The following is a 24,557-nucleotide window of genomic DNA, read 5'->3' as shown; positions in this document are numbered from 1 at the left end:
AAAAAGCTCTATAGATTTCAGCCTATGACATAGTTCACTCGGGCTGAGATCATTAGAGCTAGTCCGCGACAGGTTGAGATGGCAATCGGGGTATGAGGCGGAGGGACGCCCTGCACACCTACACTGGGTCACCCCGCGGGTGTGCGAGGTGTTTTTTGCCGATCCCTTGCCCTCCCCGATTGCCGTCTCGACCTGACACGTACTTTGATTTTGCTCAAATTTCAGATATGTAGGTACTGATAAAGAGAGACATCTTAAACTAAATCTCAGCTTTAAGTTTATTTTAGTTCCTAACTCCAAAATGTGGCTAATTTCATTGTACACAATCTCTAAACTAAACTAAAATGACACATCTAAATCTATTGCTATCCCTTTCATAATGTGCGGAAAAGGATGGCACTAGATTTAGACCTGTTAATTTGAGATTGTGTACAAGAGAATCGGCCCCAATATTGTGAAATTGTACTAAAGATTAAATTAAAATTGCCTATATAAAATGCATTTAAATCTAGATATATAAAGTTGATTTCTTGTAAACCTTCCTAAAGAGGTTATAGCAATAAAACATTAGCCAAAATAAAAGAATTAATAAAATACAATACATAGCTCGGAATACGTGAAATTTTTAACTTCTAAAAATTACAGATCCGAGTTTGCAATGAGATAAAACCTACCTAACAAAATCATATCTAGGATGCCTTAGAAAATATGTAGTTAATTCAATAAAATAATTGATTTCTTAAAACCTATTGTACATATAAATGGCATGTCTAAATCTATAGCTATCCCTTTCAAAATGTTGCTTGCGGAAAAGGATAGCACAAGATTTAGACCTGTTAATTTAGTTTAGATATTGTGTACAAGATAATCGGCCCCAATGTGCGTTAATTTTTGAAGACCCCTAAAATACTAGCTTTTGAAAGACTTCTACGACCATGAGAAAGTTTTCTAACAATTCAGTCTTGTTTTTACTTTATTATCTACAATTTACACATATTATTTCAAAGAGCACATATTACAAATAGTGCTATGGCATATCTCCTATTAAGAGTAGAATAGAATGCGATAGGTTGAGATGGCAATCAGGGTGGGGAGTCAAGCCCAGCGAATGACGTGCGAAAATGTGCTCCCCCCCGCCTCATACCCCGATTGCCATCTACACCTGTCGCGTAGTATACTTTCTCTTAGACAAGTGCTTTTGAATCAAAGTGACAGTAAGTAATTGGACAATTTACATTTTAGCGTTAAAACTATCATGAGTGATTTCCAATGTCTCACACCCGGTTCTACTCTCGTGTTTAGTCGACGCTAGCCCGACTAGTTTCGAACCCATCCGGGGTCTTTTTTCATAGGGACTCAGTTCGCGCATGCGTCGCGTTGAGACTGCGCGCCGCTGCCCGCACAGCCCGCTGTGAGGGTGGCTGAGGTTGGGGGGGGGGGAGACAGCTGAAGATCGTCTCCCGACAGTTCTTGCTGATCTTCATCGAAACTATAGTCGACTCATTTTAAACTGAGTCGTCAAGTTATCTGTCTGTTTCGCTCGCACTTACAGGTCGTAGGTAAGTGCGAGCGAAACAGACAGATAACTCGACGACTCAGTTTAAAATGCGTCGACTATAGTCAGGCTAACGTCGACTAAACACGTGAGTAAAGCCGGTTGTGAGACATGTATAATGACAATTTACGTTGTATACCATTAATGTTCACTGAGATATGAAGTGCTTGCAGATAGTATGTTAAAATCTCCTAGGCATAAGTTTACTTTTTACATACAATTGTTATTCAAGTTTATATTTATTTACACTAAAATTGTATATTCTGGTTGTCCTGGTGGGCGCCGAAGTGGAACTCCTCACTGTTCTCTTCAGGGAGGGCGGCCCCGTCCTCTTGCTCACTGAAGTATGTGTCAATAAGGGTGTGGCATTTCTGGTAGATCTGAAATAACAAATAATATTGTTAGCTTATTGAAGTTAGTTTAATGAATTAGACAATATTTGACACATCCGATGTCACGCGATCTGTGGCGGGGAAGCCATCTTGAATCTATTTGTATAAATACCGGTGTTTGAAGGTTTTTAAGCCCCCCCCCCCCCCCCGATAAAAGACGCCCTAAGCACGTCCTTAACGATCCCGACGATCAAATCATGACCGACAATGCTCCCTATCTTGTAGGGCTACACAATACAACCTCGTCACAGCGTCTTCGCCGGCGAAGACGAGGTCCCCGATTTCTAACGTCACCCGGACGTGAACTCACGCCACGGCCTCGGGGGCGTACGGACTAACCAGTAGTCCAACAACTCCACCCATCCCAACGTCATCCTAAGCCGTGGTCCGAGCCTCACAGGAGGTGCCCTTAGGAGGACGTTGCCCCCCGACCTCTCGAATTATTACTTCGAGCCCTAGGGCTCACCCCCAGGCGGAGCTTCGCGCTCGCCAACCCTCCCGGTGACGCTGTAGCGGCCAGTAGGGCCTACGCAGCATAGTCAATCCGAAACAACACAAAAAAGTTTTTAAGCCAGTCTCGTTCCGACTCGAGAATCGACGACTATTAAATACTTTTTGTGTTTAGGTCGCTATTTTGATTATGTGGTTGCAATAGCATTTGTGCCCTAATCAAGTTAATATTGCAGTTAGGTTATTATAAAGATTAAAACCTTCGATAAGCCTCTACGCGTTGTGATCTATATCCACGTGCCAGCTTTATATGAGGGAACATTTTAATAACATATAAAATTAGTTAAATTTAACCTGCTTTTCTGACTTTAGCTTATAATATGCTTACACTTTTTTCTTCTTCTTCTGGCTTTACACAGATTAGCCAATGTCAGGTATGCTTAAACTTTATTACAACAATCTTTACAGTAAGATTATAAAAAACCGGCAAAGTGTAATTTATTACCTACTAGCTGATGCCCGCAACTTCGTACGCGTGGATTTAGGTTTTTAAAAATCCCGTGGGAACTCTTCAATTTTCCGGGATAAAAAGTATCCTATGTCCTTCCCCGCAATGCAAGCTATCTCTGTACCAAATTTCGTCAAAATCGGTTGAACGGTTGAGCCGTGAAAAGCTAGCAGACAGACAGACGGACACACTTTCGCATTTATAACATTGGTATGGATTTAGATTAAACTAGCTCGCGACTTCGTCGGCGTGGGCTTAACAAATTTCAAACCCCTATTTCACCCCCTCAGGGGTTGAATCTCGTAGCTTTAGTTTTTTAAGTACGTATTAATATCACCACTTTATCATCTGAGAAATAAAAATTTTGACAATCAGGAAGCGTAAAATTTTAACCTATTCTGAATAATTAATTTGAGTTTGAGTTTGAATTTTCCAAAATCCTTTCTTAGCGGATGCCTATACGCCATAATAGCTATCTACAGTGGCGTGCACAGGGTTTGAATCTAGGGTAAGCATTAGTTAGCCAACTACCTATTTAATGACAGGTCATCATGAAAAATGAGCACATAGCCATTTCAACTAGGTAAGCAGTGCTTTTATGACTCTATCACCAGCACGCCACTGGTACGTAGGTACAGGTAAGTACGTTTAAGTACTAAACTGTAACCAGTGGCGTGCACAGGGTTTAAGGCAGCTCAGTTCGGTGCTTTCTTCATACAAACGTAGGAGGGAAAATACAACAATATTCGATATTGTACGCACAAAACTAAGAATTATATCGATTTATCTCGTCATTATCTAGGTTCAATGATATCTAAAACATTGAAAAAAATATTGATTTAAAAGTTACGAGCCTCAAAAGATTCCTATTTTAACACTAAATTTATGTCAACTTTGGGCGTAAATAAATAAGATTAGGAATAGGAAAATTCTAAAAAAAATTATCATTAGACATAGTTTATTTATTCATTAGTTAAAATAACTTTACTTTGCAAACCTAAATTCAGTAGTTTTTTCTCAAAAATACTTTTCCCAAACTACTGTTCAACCCTTTTCAAGCGCTAGATTTCGGCTAAAATCATCATGCTTCTCACCCCAAAACATTAGACACCGCGCGGGTGGCGGAGGGAAGGGCCAGCCCAGCGGCGCGCGGCTGCGCGTGTAATATTGTGGTTTCTATGACGACAACTGTTGTTATTAATATGTTTTCAAAAACAAAAGTCGTAATGATTTTATAAAATTAATTTTTATTCAGTGGCTATGCAAATGTGTAGAAGATTGAGCAGAGCAGAGTCAATAAGTCCTTCAAATACTTATTGCATTTTGTACATTGACCTCTGGAATTTGAAATTTGGACACCAATTTTATTCATTGGTTTATTGACCTGACTTTGTTGTTGAGGTCCTAGTAGGGATATCTACTCGTGTGGTCCTAGTACAATAGGTAAGTAACTTTGTTTAGTTATTTATTTTATCTAATTTTAAAAAACCGGCCAAGTGCGAGTTGCTCGCGCACCAAGGGTTCCGTACTCAGGTATTTTTTTGACATTTTGCTCCATAAATCAAAAACTATTATGCATAAAAATAAATAAAAATGTGTTTTAGAATACACACAATACAGTAAAGCCCTTTCATATAATACCCCACTTGGTATACTTATTATACATTGAAAATTGAAAATACTAATTATTTTTTCATTAACACACTTTAATTTTTTTTTGTAAGTTGTAATCACAAATCTATGGTTTTCGGATTTATTCCTTTACTTGTGCTCTAAGACCTACGTACCTACTAAATTTCATGATTCTGGGTCAACGGGAAGTATCCTATAGGTTTGTGTGACAGATACGACACAGACGGAGAGACGGACAGACAGACAGACAACGAAGTGATCCTAAGGGTCCCTTTTTTCCTTATAAAGTACGGAACCCTAAAAAGGTACCTGTATATGTATAATAATATAGGTAGGTAGGTACCTACCTGGTGGTATTTCTTTGTATTTTTAGGGTTCCGTACCTCAGAAGGAAAAAACGGAACCCTCTGTCTGTCTGTCTGTCGGTCCGTCTGTCCGTCCGTCCGTCTGTCCGTCCGTCCGTCCGTCCGTCCGTCCGTCCGTACGTCCGTCAGTCCGTCCGTCCGTCCATGCGTCTGTCGGTCCGTCCGTCTGTCTGTCTGTCCGTCTATCTGTCTGTCTGTCTGGCTGTCCGTCTTACAAATAAAGTACGCAACGCTTCGTACAAATAGTACTTTTTTATTTATTTACTAGCTGACGCCCGCGACTTCGTCCGCGTGGATGTAGGTTTTCAAAAGCCCGTGGGAACTCTTTTATTTTCTGGGATAAAAGAAGGCAGGTCATGCCTGTCGTAGAGGTGATGGCCGTTGGAGCCGGAAAGTTCTTGAGTGGAGACCGCGTAGGTATAAGTAAGCGTAGTGTGGGACGCCTTCCAGCACGATGGACCGACGATATACAGAGGCTGGCGGGAAGTGGCTAGGTGAGGAAGGCTGAGGACCGGGTGTGGTGGCGCTCTTTAGGGAAAGCCTATGTCCAACAGTGGACGACCGCAGGCTGATGATGATGGAAAAAATCACGTTGATCCGTTGCACCCCTCACACGTCCCTATCCGCCTTCTCCACTCCTGTCACGCTTGCGAATAAGTTTGGAATAGAATAGGATTTCGATGGAGTGCGTGGATTTTTGTGAACGGAGTTCAACCATGTAGTCGTGGTTTGGTACAATAGTAAATGGTACAATATTAATTCACCAACAACAGTTCCTAAAACCCATAGAATAGGAGTGCAGTACCCTGCAGCATCAGTATTGAAGAGTTGGAACTTAAAGTTCAATAATGGTATATATGTTTGGCATCTACAATATTATCTCACAATCAACAGTGGCTTAGGAGTGTAATACCCTGCATCATCAGGGTTGAAGAGTTGGGATATCGAGTTGAATTATGAAGTCGTTGCTTGGTACCTAAACCAGAGATAGTTTATTCTAAGCGTACCTTTAATATCAATTCAACATCAACTATTCCTAAAACAGCTGATTGAAATCCAAAAGTACAAAAGCTACCCGTGATTATTATGATGATGGTTGAGAAGTTGGCACTTGAAGTTTTAACATGTATGGTTTCTAACAAAAAAGAATGAATGAAATCGGACTACGCGTTAATGAATTACAGCTCAGTATACATTTTAACTTTCAACCCCTCTCCTAAGGGAACCATGCTGAATTTCGGGATAAAAAGTATCCTATATCCTATATCCTCATAGTATGACGTCAAATCGTACCAAGTTTCATTGGAATCCATTCAGTAGTTTCAGCGTGATGCGCGGCCGTGATACAGACAGACAGACAGACAGACAGACAAAAATGAAAAAAATTCCAGTTTTGGGTTCAGTATCGATTATAGAGTGCCCTCGAAAAAAAAATTTCAAAATATCTTCAATGTACAGAATTTCACCTGTTACAGTTTTATTATAAGTAATAAAATAATAATAATAATATTGATTCAGATACAAGTTAGCCCTTGACTGCAATCTCACCTGGTGGTAGGTGACGATACAGTCTTGCTTACGACTATTTCGGATCGGAAATTCTTGGATTCAGGTTAAATGCAGTGCAAAAAGAGAGATCATTAGGATTCCGTACCTCAAAAGGAAAAAGGAACCCTTATAGGATCAGTTTGTTGTCTGTCCGTCTTACAAATAAAGTACGCAACGCTTCGTACAAATAGTACTTTTTTATTTATTTATTCAGATACAAGTTAGCCCTTGACTACAATCTCACCTGGTGGTAAGTGACGATACAGTCTTGCTTACGGCTATTTCGGATCGGGAATTCTTGGATTCAGATTAAATGCAGTGCAAAAAGAGAGATCATTAGGATTCCGTACCTCAAAAGGAAAAGGGAACCCTTATAGGATCAGTTTGTTGTCTGTCTGTCTGTCTATCTGTCAGTCTGTCAGTGTGTCTGTCATGAAACCTGTAGGGTACTTCCCACTGACCTAGAATGATAAAATTTGGCAGGTAGGTAATACCAGTTATAACACACGTAAGGGGAAAAATCTGAAACAATGAATTTGTGGTTACATCACGAAAAATAAATAAAAATGTGTTCATTAACGAATAGTTAGTATTTTCAACTTTCAAGTAAGATTAGTAAACCAAGTGTGATATCATATAAAAGGACCTTACTTGTACATCAAAAACCGATTTTATTTATTTTTATCCATACTAATATTATAAATGCGAAAGTGTATCTGTCTATCTGTCCGTCTGTCTGTCTGCTAGCTTTTCACAGCTCATCCATTTAACCAATTTTGATGAAATTTGGTACAAAAATAGCTTGCATCCCGGGGAAGGACATAGGCTACTTTTATGATAAATAAGATTTAGTGGATACCGCTATTTTTCTGGAAATAACGTTAGATGCGAAACTTCAATGGGGCTCTCATATAAATAACTTATCGAACAGACAGTTCTGCTGCATATGCGGTAAAAAAGATTCGCCAGTTGACAGACATAGAAACGGCGAGACTAGTATATTTTAGTTACTTTCACAGCATTATGTCATATGGCATATTATTAGAAAAGAAAAAGAAAGAAAAGAAAAAACGTTTATTTTTTAAAGCTGTACCACACATTACCAGTTACCAACTGGTTAGGGTATCCCAGCGCCTCTTATACTTGAGTAATAAAGTCAAAAAACCTCAAGTAGAAGAAGCGCCGGAATAAAGTATGTCATGTGTGGCACAACCCAAAAAAAAAGGTCCCTACTCAGCATAAATGCATATTGTCTTGCACAAGTACAAAAACATACAGCGCTGGTTTTCAGTAGAAACCCTGATTCAGATGGCACCACGGAATTATTATGGGGTAATGCTGCTGATATAAATTCTATTTTTGTGCTGCAGAAAAGGGCTGTTCGAGCCATATAGTATGGGACCACGAGAGTCGCTGAGAACTAAATTTAGAGAAGTTAAAATTATGACAGTGCATAATCAATATATTTTTGAAAATTTATTGTACGTATATAAAAACATAAATAAATTAACAAAAAAAGTGACTGTCATAAGTTCAAAGTGACTGTCATAAGTTCAAAGTTTTCATAAAACGTAAACTAATTAAAAAATCCTATTACATTGTAAAGGATTATTTAAATGATAAGCAAGCTTGGGAATGAGTTGCTCGGCTTTGTGATAGTTCTAATAAGTTTAATTTATGATTTTGTAAAGTGGTGATAATAAAAAGAATACCCGGCTGAGTTAGCTGTGGGCTCTTCTCAGTCTTGGGCACGTTTGGAACCCTCGTAGCGTTTGCGAAATAATTATCACCACTATATTTTACAAATCCAACAACTGACAATCGAAAAGAGTAATTTATTACCTATTTTGAACCAATGATATTAGAAGAAAATAGGTAGATACGTTATACGCGGACCGCAAGTGGCACGTTAAAACTAAGCTAATTAGCAAACCTGAGCTCAGTCGCCCGCTGTCGTCGCTCTATCGAAGACGTCGTTGATAGTAATGTGTATTTTGTTTTCGTCTCCCAAAACAACCGAAAATGCCGTCGTGTGTGATGAAATTCTGCACAAACTACACAAGCAAGGTTTCCAAAAGTCAAGGAATCACATTTCATTCGTAAGTAAAACTATTTATTTTATATAATTCGTATTTTTCACTTATTTAACAATAAACTCGTGCACGTTCGTGTAAAATGCAACTCATTGCAATTTCGACCTTATGTCACATGCTATAAGTACGTATCAAGTTATCGTTGTACGTATTTTAAAGTTTCCGATCAAAGAATATAAAATAAACAGATAGGTCTCTTGTGAGTATTGACAATTCAAATAGTGTGCATATTTCCTGTTTTAGGGAAGGATTTAATTTAATTTAATTTTTATTATTTTTGTTAAAGCGGCAATAGAAATACATTCTGTGAAAATTTCAACTGTCTACTTATTACGGCTTACGAGATACAGCCCGCTGACAGATGGACGTACAGACAGCGGAGGCCGTGCCCAACGGGACCCTATTACTAATAATAGGGTCCCGTTGGGCACGGAACCCTAAAAACGAGCGGAACCGCGGGAAAAAGCTAGTTCGTAATATATTAAATACCACAGTATAAGGTTTTTATTTTACTATACAACTACAGTGTAGGCATAAATCGGCATTAGCCGAAAAGACTTTACTGTTTTTTTTTTCTTTGGAGTTTCTAGTTTACCGTCTCGTCCCGTCTCTTTTACGCTCGCATTATTAGGCATATATCCGTCCTTCTTCCACTCTTCTGTGCAGGACGAGGTAGTGCAAAATATAACCGTCTCTTTTTCGTGCGCAACTGAAGCTGAGGTTATTAGTTCACCGTCCTTTACTCTCTGTTGTGTGAGGTTAAAATACTATCTATGCGTTTATGTGTGTTGAGTCTTTCGGCGCTGACGCAGCGTGCCATTTGTAAACATCGAATTTGATATAAGTAACCTATCTACCTCTTTTTCTTCTAATATCATTGTTTTGAACAAATCATTTGACTTTGACTTTTGATCCCGGAAAATCAAAGTTCCCACGGGATTTTTAAAAAACCTGAATCCACGCGGACGAAGTTGCGGGCATCATCTAGTGCATAATAAATAGTTTTTGATTTATCATGCAAAATGTCAAAAAATACTATTTACCTATTTATTTATTTTTATTTTTCACTAGCTGCCCCGGCGAACTTCGTACCGCCTAACAGTCGATTCTTTTTCAGGAATTTTTTAAAAATTTTCTCTCCGTAAGAACCATATTCGTACTTCAAGGAATATTATAAAAAAAGAATTAGCGAAATCGGTTCAGCTGTTCTCGAGATTTGCGATCAGCAACACATTTAGCGATTCATTTTTATATGTACCGAGATTCTAGTTACATAGTAGTAATAAATTAAGTTACATTGTAAATGCTTATCTCTAAACGGAGATTTAGAGATAAACATTTTACTATTGTAGTACGGAAACCTCGGGGCGCGAGTCTGACTCGTACTTGGCCGGTCGGTCTGTCGGTCGGTCGGTCGATTTATTTTAGAATGCATCGTATCGACAGCTGGTGGTAGTAGTTTACATATATCCTACTAATATTATAAACTAGGTGAAGCTATGATAGCCTAGTGGTTAGGACGTCCGCCTTCTAAACGGAGGTCGGGGGGTTCGATCCCGGGCACGCACCTCTAACTTTTCGGAGTTATACGCGTTTTAATTAATTAAATATCACTTGCTTTAACGGTAAAGGAAAACATCGTGAGGAAACCTGCATGCCGAGTTCTCCATAATGTTCTCAAAGGTGTGTGAATTCTACCAATCCGCACATGGCCAGCGTGGTAGACTATGGCCAAAACCCTTCTCACTCTGAGAGGAGACCCCTGCTCTGTAGTGAGCTGGCGATGGGTTGATCATGATGATGATGATGAGGTGATGCCCACGACTTCGTACGCGTGGATTTAGATTTTTAAAAATCCTGTGGGAACTCTTTGATTTTCCGGGATAAAAAGTGGCCTATGTCACTCTCCAGGTCAACCATACCCATGCAAAAATCACGTCGATCCGTTGCTCTGTTGCGACGTGATTGAAGGACAAACCAACGAACCAACAAACAAACACACTATCACATTTATAATAGGTGTAGTGATGTGTGTGTGTGGATGTTTGGATGTTTGTTACTCAATCACACAAAAACGGCTGAACAGTTTTGGATGAAATTTGGAATGGAGATAGATAAAAGCTACTTTTTATCCCGGAAAATCAAAGAGCTCCCACGGGATTTTTAAAAACCTAATTCCACGCGGACGAAGTTGCGGGCATCAACTAGTAATAAAATATAATTTGGACTTATCCGAATTCCGAAAGTCAGGGTTGTCAAATCACACTTTACATTATAAAGGCGAAATTTTGTATCTGCGTGTGTGTGTGTATAGGTTTGTTACCCTTTCACGCAAAAAGTACAAGACGGATTTGGCTGAAATTTGAAATAGTGATCGCTTTTGAAAGAGTTCTCGCGGGATTAAAAAACCACTATATCCTCGCGGACGAAGTCGCGTGTATCATCTAGTTACAAATATAAGTATGTAGGTCATATTGTGTGCTTAGACAATTTAATTATATACTTGAGTTTTCGTGTAACAGAAACAAAAATGGATTGGCGGAAGAGGAAAAAGAAACGGTTTAGACTCGCAAAAGCTTCTCGCAAAAGCAAATCCCTTGCAAAGAGGAGATCTATTAAAATTCATCAGAATCTTTCCAAACCATAATATTATCTTGTGATGATAATGCCATTACTTTTTCGGGGTTATTCCTGTGAGTCACACCCGACGTGAGTAACAATGTGACTCGAGGGGAATTTTATTTGACTGAATATGTACTTTTCCGGGATGCTGAATTTGATAATGACATTTATTTTCAAATCCAAAATAACAGACATGCACTTTTCACAAAAAATAGAAATGGGTGTCGTTTTCAGGGTTTCCAGGATGCTGGTTTTGATAATGACATTAATTTTTTAATCTAAGATGGCGGGCCAGCACTTTTTATAAAAAATAGACGCGAGTGTCGTTTTCAAGGTTCTCCAGGATGGTGAATTTGATGATGACATTTATTTATTTTTAATAAATACTTATATATTATACTTCTATTTTAGTGGATCACGGGATTTTCTTTGGCAAGGAAACGACAAAGCAAAAAATCGAATTGAATTAGATTATGATGCTATCACACCGTACCATTTAGAGCCAGCTTCTGAAAGTTTGACACTGTGTTTGTAAGTTGATATTATTTAGATACTAGCAAATGCCCACGACTTCGTCCGCGTGGGCTACACAAAATTTCGAACCCCTATTTCACCCCCTCCAGAGTTGAATTTTCAAAAATCTCTTCTTAGTGGATGCCTGCGTCATAATAGCTATCTGCATGCCAAATTTCAGCACGATCCGTCCAGTAGTTTGAGCTGTGCGTTGATAGATCAGTCAGTCAGTCAGTCAGTCAGTCAGTCAGTCAGTCAGTCAGTCAGTCACCTTTTTCTTTTATATATTTAGATTAGGAATTAGGATTAGGATAATATAATTATTATGTTACTAGCTGCCCCGACGAACTTCGCACCGCCTACAGTCGATTCTTTTTCAGGACATTTTTTAAATTTTTCTCTCCATAAGAACCATCCCCGTACTTCAAGGAATATTATCAAAAAGAATTAGCGAAATCGGTGCAGCTGTTCTCGAGATTTGCGATCAGCAACACATTCAACGATTCATTTTTATATAATAATATAGAGATTTACTATTTGTTGTCAGATTTGTCAATGCTGAATTATGTTGTATTTTAGTGACTCAAGACATTCCTTTTAGAAGAAAACAAGGAAAATAAAATGAATGTGCCCAATATACGTACCACTGAAATCCAACATGATGCTGCAACATTCAATTCCGTACTAAATATTAAAAGGTCTACCCATACCATACTTGTAAGTTGTTATGCTATGTTTTTTGCATACATTCTATATAGATAATACTCACAATATATTTACGTTGATTGTATGTTTATTAATTCCAGAAATGAAATGGAGAGCTTCAATAGTTCTGCGTCGAATGATACATCTAATGTGACTGTTGAAACAGAAAATGATACATATTGTGTTTATGTGTGTAGTGGGCTTTTAGAGGGAAATTGAATTGTACCTACTTCCTACTTATAAAAATAAAATTTTCATTTTTGAGATCAAAGTGGAATTTATTTAGACTTTTTTATACACAAGTAGATGGTATATATAGTTTTTAGTCGCTACTAATAGATAAGTGTAGGCAACAAAATTTATTTTCACAGACAAACGAATGTGTAATCATGTGTTCCTAATAGGTAATCCGCCAGCACAGAGAATTCAACTCCTAGAGTACGCATATACAAGGATTTACATGAAAACAAAATCGTAAAATGTTGGCGGGGGACAGGGGAGAATGCTTTGTTGTGATTGGTGGACTGACTAATAAAAACAATGTGCGGAATGAGGGTACCGAACGGGCGTGGGCGATGATTCATTTAAAATTCCGTGGGATCACCACGATTTAGCAATGCAATTCCTTAGGTACAGCATCAGGGTCGAGAAGTGGGTCTTCGAGTTCAATGATAAAGTCTTTACTTGGTAGATATAGGTACCTACCTCTCAATATCAATTTATAACCGACAGTTTCAAAATCCCATAAGTTTTGGTGGTCATGTCCCCTGCAGCATCAGGATTGAGGAGTTGAAATCCACATTTTATATAGGACAATGTTGCAAAGTTTCTTTATCAATTAAAAAAAATACGCAAATCGGTTCAGAAATCTCGGAGATTTCTGTGTACATAGGTAGAAAAACACAACTCCTTTTTTAAAAGTCGGTTAAAAAAGTATCCTTTGTTAATTCTCTACTTGTCTGTAAAAGTCCCGTCAAAATAGGTTCTGCCGTTCCGAAGATTAGCCCGTTCAAACTTCAAACAGACAGACAGACAGACAGTTTTTAAAAACATTTGATTCAGCTGTTATGGTACAGTTCAAATAACAATATTATGAGCTTGCGGTAGTTATTTCGAAATTACAGACAGACACTTCATAGAAGTATGGATTTCTATAATATAATATAAGTACGAGTTGTTTATACACGCTGAGGTAGTAGTTACCTAATAGGTATGTATGTAAGTGAGATTTTATAGTATTCATCAAAAGATAAGTAGGTAATCATTATCATTCAAAAAAAATTTAAAAATATCTATTTCAGTAGGTAAAACAATTTCACATAGTGCGTAGTAATTGGGACCATCCCAGTAAGTGTTTTAGTATTGCTACGAGTACTCGTGGCAGGCGACCCCGCTCTTCCATAAAATCTTATACAATAATAATTGAAATAAGTAGTTCCTTCATAAATCATATATTTACAAAAATTCATCGGTGACATCTGTCCAACTATCTGTGTGCCATCATCAATATATCCGGACGCTAGTGTGAGCGCATGCACTCGCTACACTGCTCATCACTGAGTCTATTTCTTTCTATCACAATGTTAGGTGAAATAGCATACAGGTTACCCACGTGGGCCGAGCAGTTCGGACGTGCATCCAGCGTCACCTTAAAGCCAGGGTAGGCATTAGTTAGGTAGGAACCTGTTTACTGGCAGGTCATAATGAAAAATATGCATTGAGCTTACAACTGGGGTAAGCAGTGCATTTATGCCTCTATGACCTGCACGCTACTGGCTATCTGCATACCAAATTTCAGTCCGTCCAGTAGCTTGAGCTGTGCGTTGATAGACCAGTCAAGTTACCTTTTCCTTTTATTTATTTGATTTGATTTCATCTTTCGGCTCTTAGAATGAGTGTACATACCTCTTCATTCTCATGATGCTGAAGGCTTTCTATCAGGTCCAGGGCTTTAATCTCTTCTAGAGTGACGCACAGGGCTTCCACTTGACCAAACTTGGCAGCCGCCTGCAACAACAATATATTTTAATACAAAACTCTAAAGAGCAACCGCCGAGTTGCTGGTTTTTCTCGGTAGGAAAGGCATTCCGAACCAGCTGCGCGATTGCGGGAGAATGACAGCTACAATGTCACGATCGCAATCATCTCTGATTGGTTGACGCTTGCTCACTATTGGCTACAATGCATTGTTGCAACGAGAATCGCACAAATTCAGCCAATCACAACAATTGAGATTGTAATAATGATTGATGCAGGTTTTAGACAATCGCCCTACAGCAGTGGTAGATGCATATGACAATTCATAGGTTCATTCGAATAAAAAAGCTGGTGATACCCTAGTTGGCCTCCTGAGACCTGGTGATGACAGTTAGTACAAGTACTTCTATATGATGATAATGATTATGCTTCTACCTGGCGAGGATGGTCATATTTTTTTCTACCTGGTGATGATGGTTACACTTCTACTTGGTGATGATGAGATGATTCTATTACTACCTGGTGATGATGGCTATATTTCTACCTGGTAAAGATGGTTATCCTTCTATCTGTTGACGATGGCTATATATCGAACTGGTGATGATGGCTATATTTCTAACTGGTGATGATGGCTATATTTCTACCTGGTGATGATGGCTATATTTCTATCTGTTGATGATGGCTATATATCTAACTGGTGATGATGGCTATATTTCTATCTGTTGATGATGGCTATATATCTAACTGGTGATGATGGCTATATATCGAACTGGTGATGATGGCTATATTTCTATCTGTTGATGATAGCTATATATCTAACTGGTAATGATGGCTATATTTCTATCTGTTGACGATGGCTATATATCTAACTGGTGATGATGGCTATATTTCTACCTGGTGATGATGGCTATATTTCTATCTATTGACGATGGCTATATATCGAACTGGTGATGATGGCTATATTTCTATCTGTTGATGATGGCTATATTTCTACCTGGTGATGATGGCTATATTTCTATCTGTTGATGATGGCTATATATCTAACTGGTGATGATGGCTATATTTCTATCTGTTGATGATGGCTATAATATATCTAACTGGTGATGATGGTTATACTTCTACCTGGTGATAATGGTTACACTTCTATCTGGTGACAATAGTTATTTTATATACTTCTACCTGGTGATGATGGTTATACTGACCTGCAACAGATTGCTGATGCCGTCTAGCACGACGGTCACAGCTCGAAGGTCGGTGGACTCGAGCAGACTGCAGTAGGGCTCCAGGAAGCCCGTGGACATGAGCGCGTCGAGCTGCGCCGGGGTGCCGCCCATCGTCAGGTTGGTGATGCCCCACGCGGCTTCCCTTTGACACCTGGCGATGAAATCCATATTTCTTTATTATACGAAGTTTCTAGGGGTGCTGATTACCAAAATGACAGCCATTTTAAAATCCTAAAAGGCCGACTTTTTAATTTACGAAATATGATATATTATGTTAGTTATTTTTGAGGTTTTTGTCTGATCGGTTGATGATGATTTATAGAATAGAATAGAATGTTTTTTTATTCATGTAAACTTTTTAAAAGTGCTTATGAATAGTCAGGTAGTTTTAATTTACCACTGGTTCGGAATGCCGTTCCTACCGAGAAGAACCAGCAAGAAACTCGGCGGTTGCTCTTTTTAATTTTCCATTTACAATGTTATTATACCATACAAGCCATTGCAGCCCCGTGCATTGCTGGAGCGAGTCAAATCCAAGCTTTTTTATCGTTTACATAGTCTGCGACTGTATAATATGCTATTTTTAGGAGCATACTTTTAACACATTTTTTAAACTTGTGTAAAGGCAAGTCTAAAATTGCTTGTGGAATCTATATATATAAAAGGAAAAGGTGACTGACTGACTGACTGACTGACTGACTGACTGACTGACTGATCTATCAACGCACAGCTCAAACTACTGGACGGATCGGGCTGAAATTTGGCATGCAGATAGCTATTATGACGTAGGCATCCGCTAAGAAAGGATTTTTGAAAATTCAACCCCTAAAGGGGTGAAACAGGGGTTTGAAATTTGTGTAGTCCACGCGGACGAAATCGCGAGCATTAGCTAGTAGATAATAATTATGTTAGTTATTTTTGAGGTTTTTGTCTGATCGGTTGATGATGATGATGATTTATACCTGACGTCGTCACTAGTAAGCACATGCACGAGATGCTTCAGCAGCCCCTTGTCGATGGCGGCTTGTATCTGAGCCTGAGTGCCCGCCAGCACGTTGCTGACCGCCCAGGCGGCCTCCTTCACTAGCGAGGCCTTGTTGCAACGGAGGAGTACCACTAAGTGGTCTAGACACCCAGCCTCCACGCAGCGGTCCGTCTGGAAAGTACTCCGTACATTATCTATATATATCTTATATCTATATATATAAAAGGAAAAGGTGACTGACTGACTGACTGACTGATCTATCAACGCACAGCTCAAACTACTGGACGGATCGGGCTGAAATTTGGCATGCAGATAGCTATTATGACGTAGGCATCCGCTAAGAAAGGATTTTTGAAAATTCAACTCCTAAGGGGGTGAAATAGGGTTTTGAAATTTTGTAGTCCACGCGGACGAAGTCGCGAGCATTAGCTAGTCTAAATATATAAAAGGACAAGGTGACTGACTGACTGACTAACTGATCTATCAACGCACAGTTCAAACTACTGGACGGATCAGGCTGAAATTTGACATGCAGCTATTATGACGTAGGCATCCGCTAAGAAAGGATTTTTTATATATAAAAGGAAAAGGTGACTGACTGACTGACTGACTGACTGACTGACTGACTGACTGATCTATCAACGCACAGCTCAAACTACTGGACGGATCGGGCTGAAATTTGGCATGCAGATAGCTATTATGACGTAGGCATCCGCTAAGAAAGGATTTTTGAAAATTCAACTCCTAAGGGGGTGAAATATGGTTTTGAAATTTTGTAGTCCACGCGGACGAAGTCGCGAGCATAAGCTAGTCTAAATATATAAAAGGACAAGGTGACTGACTGACTGACTAACTGATCTATCAACGCACAGTTCAAACTACTGGACGGATCAGGCTGAAATTTGGCATGCAGCTATTATGACGTAGGCATCCGCTAAGAAAGGATTTTTGAAAATTCAACTCCTACGGGTGTGAAATAGGGGTTTGAAATTTGTGTAGTCCACGCGGACGAAGTCGCGAGCATAAGCTAGTAATATCATAAAGGCGAAAGTTTTCGACAGTCCAGTTGCACGACGGGCGGCGGTTAAAGATTAAGAATGAAAATAGATTAGTTGAGGCTGAATGAAGGGATCACGAAGAAGAATGCAGGTATTGTTCCACGCGCTCGTGTCCTGTGTATGGATGTAGCACTCACACTAATGCAGATGGCGAACGCCGGGTGCAGCGCGGTGCGGCCTATACCTGTGAGTCAGATCCAGTGAGCATGTTCCCAGTGGCCCTGAGCGCGGGGGTGCGTACAGCGGGCGACTTGTGTTGCAGCAAGTCAACCAGTCGCGGCAGCAGGTTCTCGGTAATTTGCACCTCTTCTATGCGCTCGTTGGGCCCGTCGGTCAGATAAGAAAGTGCCCAGCATATGTCCGCTGCAAAAAAATGTTTTTGAGACGAAAAATACTAAAACTACAAAATGAGGCAAATGGTTATTAGTATTGGATTGTGTTTAGGTAGTATAACAATAACGCTACGTTTTTGCTAGAGTTTTGGTTACACCGTGTATATAATATCTAACACCTTTTATATATAAAAAAGCCAGGCCAGAGAATATGAATGATAAGATATAAAACCGGCCAAGTGCGAGTCGGACTCGTGCACAGTGAATAGGCATCTTCTAGGTAAACGCATCCTATCTTAGGCCGCATCATCACTTTCCATCAGGTGTGATTGTGGTCAAGCGTTTGCCTAACTCTATATATAAAAATGAATCGCTGAATGTGTTGCTGATCGCAAATCTCGAGAGCAGCTGAACCGATTTCGGTAATTCTTTTTTTATAATATTCCTTGAAGTATGAGGATGGTTCTTACGGAGAGAAAAATTAAAAAAAAAAACTGAAAATGAATAGACCTGTTAGGCGGTACGAAGTTCGCCAGGGCAACTAGTCCATACTAATATTATAAATGCGAAAGTGTCTGTCTGTCTGTCTGCTAACTTTTCACGGCTCAACCGTTCAACCCATTTTGACGAAATTCGGTACAGGGATAGCTTGCATCCCGGGGAAGGACATAGGCTACTTTTTATCCCGGAAAATTAAAGAGTTCCCACGGGATTTTCAAAAACCTAAATCCGCGCGGACGAAGTCACGGGCATCAGCTAGTAATGAATAAAAAAAACTAGGCTATTGGACTTACCGAGTACATCGGGATCGGCGACAGTGAGCAGTTCTGAGATGTAGGGCAACGCTGGTGCTACCAACTCAAACCTCACCAGTGGGTTCTTGTTTCTGAAACAAATTAGACAATAGTACTGATTCTGAGCACAACCTAATTTTAGAGTATTCGCATCCTCTTTTTACTAATATAATATGAAAAGGACAGACACAGTTTGACAGTTTTAAATTTAATGTTTAGATGTTAAGGTGACGCAGGACGCTCGACCGAAATTGGCAGCGCACGTGGGTAACATGTATGCTTTTCACTTGACATTGTATGAGAAAGGTGAGAGGCACGATGATTTTCACCGAAATCAAGCGCGCGAAAAGGGTTTAGGAAAAGTATTTTTGAGAAAAAACTACTGAATTTATGTTTGCAAAGTAAAGTTATTTCAACCAATGAATAAATAAACTATGTCTAATGATATTTTTTTTTAGAATTTTCATATTCCTAATCTTATTTATTTACGCCCAAAGTTGACATAAATTTAGTGTTAAAATAGGAATCTTTTGAGGCTCGTAACTTTTAAATCAATATTTTTTTCAATGTTTTATATATCAATGAACCTAGATAAAGACGAGGTAAATCGATATAATTCTTAGTTTTGTGCGTACAATATCGAATATTGTTGTATTTTCCCTCTTACGTTTGTATGAAGAAAACACTGAAGTGAGTCCCCTTAAGCCCGCGATTTAAGCGCACAGTCGAGCCTACTGTTTAAATTTGTAGCGTGCACTAAAATTTAGAGTCTTTAAATGTAAAGTTCAAAATCAAACGATTTTCCCCTTGAGGGGAAGTGGGACGGGAGACTCGCATGCCATGGATTGAGTTTTCAAAAATCCTTTCATAGCTACCTGCATGCCAAAATTTAGAGCCTCAATAGCTCAACCGGTAAAGGAGTGGACTGAAAACCGAAAGGTCGACGGTTCAACCCCGCCCGTTACACTATTGTCGTACCTACTCCTAGCACAAGCTTGACGCTTAGTTGGAGAGGAAAGGGGAATATTAGTCATTTAACATGGCTAATATTCTTAATATTAAAAAAAAATTCAGCCAGATCCATCCAGTAGTTTGAGGAGTGCGTTGATAGATCAGTCAGTCAGTCAACTTTTCCTTTTGTGTAGATTACCTGCAAAAGTTGCTGTAAGTCCATGCAGCCGTCCGGAGCTGGCTGGGCGCGGTAGTGGGCGTCAGCATCGGCAGCAACGCAGGCAAGGCGCCGTAGCCCAAGACGACGTCACGGGGCTGCGCGCCGTCGCCCGCTACGTTGCCCAGTGCCCAAGCGCTTTGCTCGCCCACCGTACCCCCGCGTCCTAATAGCGTCACCAGCTTGGGTACTGCGCCACCCTACAAACATAAATCTGGTGTTCATTTGTTAGGGTTCCGTACTTGAAGAGTATCAACGGAACCTTATTACTAAGCCACCACTGGGCGTTGGCGTTGTCCGTCCGTCTGTTTGTCAGCGGGCTGTATCTAGTGAACCTCTACTTTTTTTACTCTATGTACTCTCTCAACTAGTCAAAAGTACGGTTCACCTAAAAATAAGGACAAAATCGTACTTTTGACATGAAATTTGTCAAAAAAAAGTTAACATGGCGCTTTTTTATCAAAAGTACGATTTTAGTCCAATAGGGCGATTTCGTAAAATCAATCATTATTACAATCTCAATTGTTCTGATTGGCTGAATTTGTGCGATTCTTGTTGCAACAATGGATTGTAGCCAATAGTGAGCGAGCGTCAACCAATCAGAGGTGATTTAGATCGTGACGTTGTAGCTGTCATTCTACCGCAATCGCACAGCTTATTGTAAAGGTGCATCGTACTTTTGACATGACAGACGACAGTTGACTCATTGAGTTAAAATGGCGCGTGAGGAGTCATTTTGTACGGACTATACATTACTATGTCAGTCAGTATATCAGATTTTATAGTAACTTACATCAATAACCGCCAAGGTGTGCTCATGGGTGCCGGAAGCAATGTTGGTGATAGCCCATGCCGCTTCAAACTGCAGGTCGTGACTGCAAACATACTCATAGTTATTACGACTTCGACCGCTTGGAATTAGGTATTTTAAAAATCCCGCGGGAACTCTTTGGTTTTCCGGGATAAAAAGTAGCCTATGTCACTCTCCAAGTCTTTATCTATACCCATGCAAAAAATCACGTCATTCCGTTGCACCGTTGCTACGTGATTGAAGGACAAACAAACACACTTTCGCATTTATAATAAGGGTACTGATTATCGATATTGTGCAAAAAAGGGAAGTATTCTTAATGGGTCAATAATGATCATGTAGATCATAACATATTTTGCATGTTAATTGACGAAACATATTGGATAATTAGTCATATTAAGTTAACATCTTATGTACAATGTTTCTTGCAAATGAAAATTTCATTTCATTCCATTTTTCATTTCATTTCATGTCAAAAAGGTATACTAACCAGTCGTCTCTATCCAGAGCACTAATTAATGGCTTCAGAATGCCAGCTTCCACCATAGCGGTGATGGGTGGGTTCTGTTCACGTGACAGCATGCGTCTAGCTGTTCTGGCTGCGGTGGTCTTAATGAGTAGGTCGCTCGATTTCAGACCTGGAATGAAAAAATAAGTTTAGGTTTTTGATAATGGTTAAAAGAACCGGCCAAGTGCGTGCCAGACTCGCGTACTGAGGGTTCCGTACTCGGGTATTTTTTTCAGACGGACGGACAGACAACGAAGTGATACTCTAAGGGTTCCATTTTCTTTTTGAGGTACAAAACCCTAAAAAATTTTGCAAATCAGCCCAGAAACCTCGTAAATACAGGCCGAATTGAGAATTTTGAAAGTTGTTTAAAAAATGAAGTCTAACAAAGCAACTCTAAAGAGGCTTGAAAAGTTGTAATCCAAAGAATTACTTTTAACTTTTCAGAGTTATGTATGTGAGATGTATTTAAAACAATTAAATATCTCTTGCTTTAATAGTGAGGGAAAACATCGTGAGGAAACCTGAGAATTCTCCCTAACATTCTCAAAGGTGTGTGAAGTCTGCCACTTCACACTTGGTCAGCGTGGTAGACTATGGTGAAACCCTTCTGATTCCGATGGGAGACCCCTGCTCAGTAGAGTTGATGATGGGTTGATGACTGAAGATACATGTCATGACAAACCTTGGACAATCTCTGCAGTGGTCATGGGCTTTTCAGGCTCCTGGACCTCTTCCCCAGCCTCAGGAGACATGGCCCTGCGCTTGAGTAGCTGTTCATCCCGAGCTTGCTTCCGCAGGGTGACACTGAGCTCAGCACGCTTACGACGGAGTTCCTGACAGGAAAAGTGCACTTTAATACATACATCATCATCATCAACCGATAGACGCCCACTGCTGGACATAGATATCTTGTAGGGACTTCCACACGCTACGGTCTTGCACTACCGCCATCCAGCGGCTCCCTGCGACTCGTCTGATGTCGTCCGTTCACCTAGTGGGGGTTCTTCCAACACTGCATCTTCTGGTGCGAGGTCGCCATTCCAGCACCTTGAGACTCCAAAGTCTATCGGTTTTACGAACTATGTGCCCTACCCATTGCCACTTCAGCTTCGCAATCCGTTGAGCTATGTTAGTTACTCCAGTTCTCCTACGGATCTCCTCATTTCTGATTTGATCACGTAGAGAAACTCCAAGCATAGCTCTCTGCATCGCCCGATGAGTGACTCTGAGTTGTCTTATGAGCCCCATAGTTAGCGACCATGTCTTAATACATACAGTTAATATAATTATTATAGTATAGTTCATATACATTGCTCAGCAGATTGAAAAGTTGTAGTGGCAACAGGCAATGCATACACACCTATGACCAGCAGTGGACATCTATCGGTTGATAATGCTGTTGATGACTGCATATAAAGGTGATCAAAATAGATCCAACAACTATCATCGTGATACATGGACTGGCAGAACCATGCACAGTCACTACTCCCAAGAAAAACTTTCATGATTAGCTAATAAGCTTACACAACACTGCTTGCGAATAGCTATCTTAGCTAATAAACTAAAATAGCTATTAGCTAAAACAGCTGTATTTTAGTAGGTTTCACTCAGGTGGAGTTGCTGAAAATCCTTTGTTCATAAAGATTTTGAATGTAGGTTTAACACAGGCCACGTTATTAGTTTATTACACGTTAAAACAATTGTATTTTCGTAGTTTTCGCTCAGGTTTAATTGTTGAAAAATCCTTTTTCATAAAGATTTTGCAGGTAGGTTTTTTCTAGAATACATGCCACGTTATAAAGAAAACCTACATGCAAAATCTGAATTTTCCAGACCCAGCTGTTTGATCTGTACGTCGATATGTCAGTCAGCCAGTTTTTCTTTCATTTAGAGTGTATTTTGCTCGAGAAAATTCGAATTTTCGAAAAGTTGAAACGTGGTTTTTACATCATGGATATTCGATTTACTCAAAAACTTACCGTAGTTCCTTGGCCAGCATTTTTGTAAGATGCCAATCTCGATGTGTGGGTCCTATCTGCCATTGTAACACAAATTATAAAATATGTAAAATGTATTTAAAAAATTGATACTAAAATTTTCTCGAACCAACGGATGTGTTTTTTGAACTTCATTCAATTTCAATTGATTTCAATGTTCAAAAATTCTTCAACGGCTAAGGAATGACAGCTGATTTTAGTGTTTCTACCAAAAAAAATTTAATACAACTGACAAGGTTCTTTTGGCGCGTAGCAAAAATCAACGCCGCCATCTTGTCAAATGTCACGTTGTCCCCCGTATTAGTACCTATATTATCTATGTTGTCCCCTTATAAGCTGTGTTGCTAAGTAAGTAAGTTGCCAATTTCTCATTCAGTTAAAATTAAATTAAACGTAGACTCGATTTTTGACATTGACATTTTCAATATATTCCGTAAAATTGAGGAGATTTTATTTGCTGGCATCCTTTGTTCTACAACTACGACCCCCTGTCAATGTCATTCAAGTGCCTTCTAAGCCTATGACATGGCCAATATCCTATCCTATGGTAATGTCAGATTGATCTGTGGCAATACTACATTAGTGCTGCTACTTTTTTTGTTGTTTTTTATTGCTGATAAATAATCGATTCTCACAACTCGATTTTTTTACAATTTGTTGAATAATTTTTATAGTAGTTAAAGGGAAATTATTATTTATTTAATGTTTTTTGGCTTTAAACTTTTATTTTAACAAATTGATCAGAATAAGAAACAAAGTACGAATACATTATTATATGTACGATAGGTAATTGTTTTAATATTTTAATTATAATTAATGATGCCACACATAGAGTAGAAGAATGCTGATGGTGCCACAGGATAAAAAATGTGGCAATACTACAAAATTACTGCTATGCTAGATACCGATGACGTAGTTAATGATAAATCGTACTTTATTAGGATGAAAGGGACGAAATAGACGAACAATTGTCCTGTGTGTTTGAAGTTTTGAACTGTGTGTTGTTTAATGACTTTAGGTGACTTCCAAAACGGCTCATCAACATCATCATCAGTCAACTACATTCAGCACAGTTCGGCTTTTTATTTGTATTATATTGTTGCTTGAGCGCTCTTTTGGGACCATTAATATTAGCAATTCCGTAATGAATGTAATTTGCCATGCTTTACAATAGGCAATTTACAAACGCTTACCTAGTATCACTTTAAAAATTATTATGATGGTCATAGTTGACTAATTATTCTTATAATAATTATTGCTGATCATAAAAGGATTGAATTCCCACTTAAATCAATTGAACTGAATGAGACATAAAAAA

General features: G+C 39.2%; 1 protein-coding gene across 1 annotated transcript; it reads right to left on the bottom strand.

Annotated features, from left to right (window-relative positions):
- Positions 1 to 1,275: 1,275 nt before the first annotated feature.
- Positions 1,276 to 23,436, bottom strand: LOC117985373 (importin subunit alpha-1-like). Its single transcript, XM_034972072.2, has 11 exons — positions 23,222 to 23,436; positions 21,925 to 22,075; positions 21,222 to 21,369; positions 20,714 to 20,795; positions 19,903 to 20,120; positions 18,753 to 18,844; positions 17,811 to 17,989; positions 16,546 to 16,739; positions 15,563 to 15,734; positions 14,289 to 14,390; positions 1,276 to 1,935 (listed from the first exon to the last, which is right to left on the bottom strand). The coding sequence occupies exons 1-11, from the start codon at positions 23,282 to 23,284 to the stop codon at positions 1,804 to 1,806; spliced, it is 1,533 nt and encodes a 510-aa protein (XP_034827963.1). The 5' UTR covers positions 23,285 to 23,436; the 3' UTR covers positions 1,276 to 1,803.
- Positions 23,437 to 24,557: the final 1,121 nt, after the last annotated feature.

This window comes from Maniola hyperantus, chromosome 9, assembly GCF_902806685.2.
Source record: "Maniola hyperantus chromosome 9, iAphHyp1.2, whole genome shotgun sequence".
NCBI classification, from domain to species: Eukaryota; Metazoa; Arthropoda; class Insecta; order Lepidoptera; family Nymphalidae; genus Maniola; species Maniola hyperantus.
The sequence above is the reverse complement of the archived record's forward strand: the minus strand, read 5'-3'. Positions and strand labels throughout refer to the sequence as shown.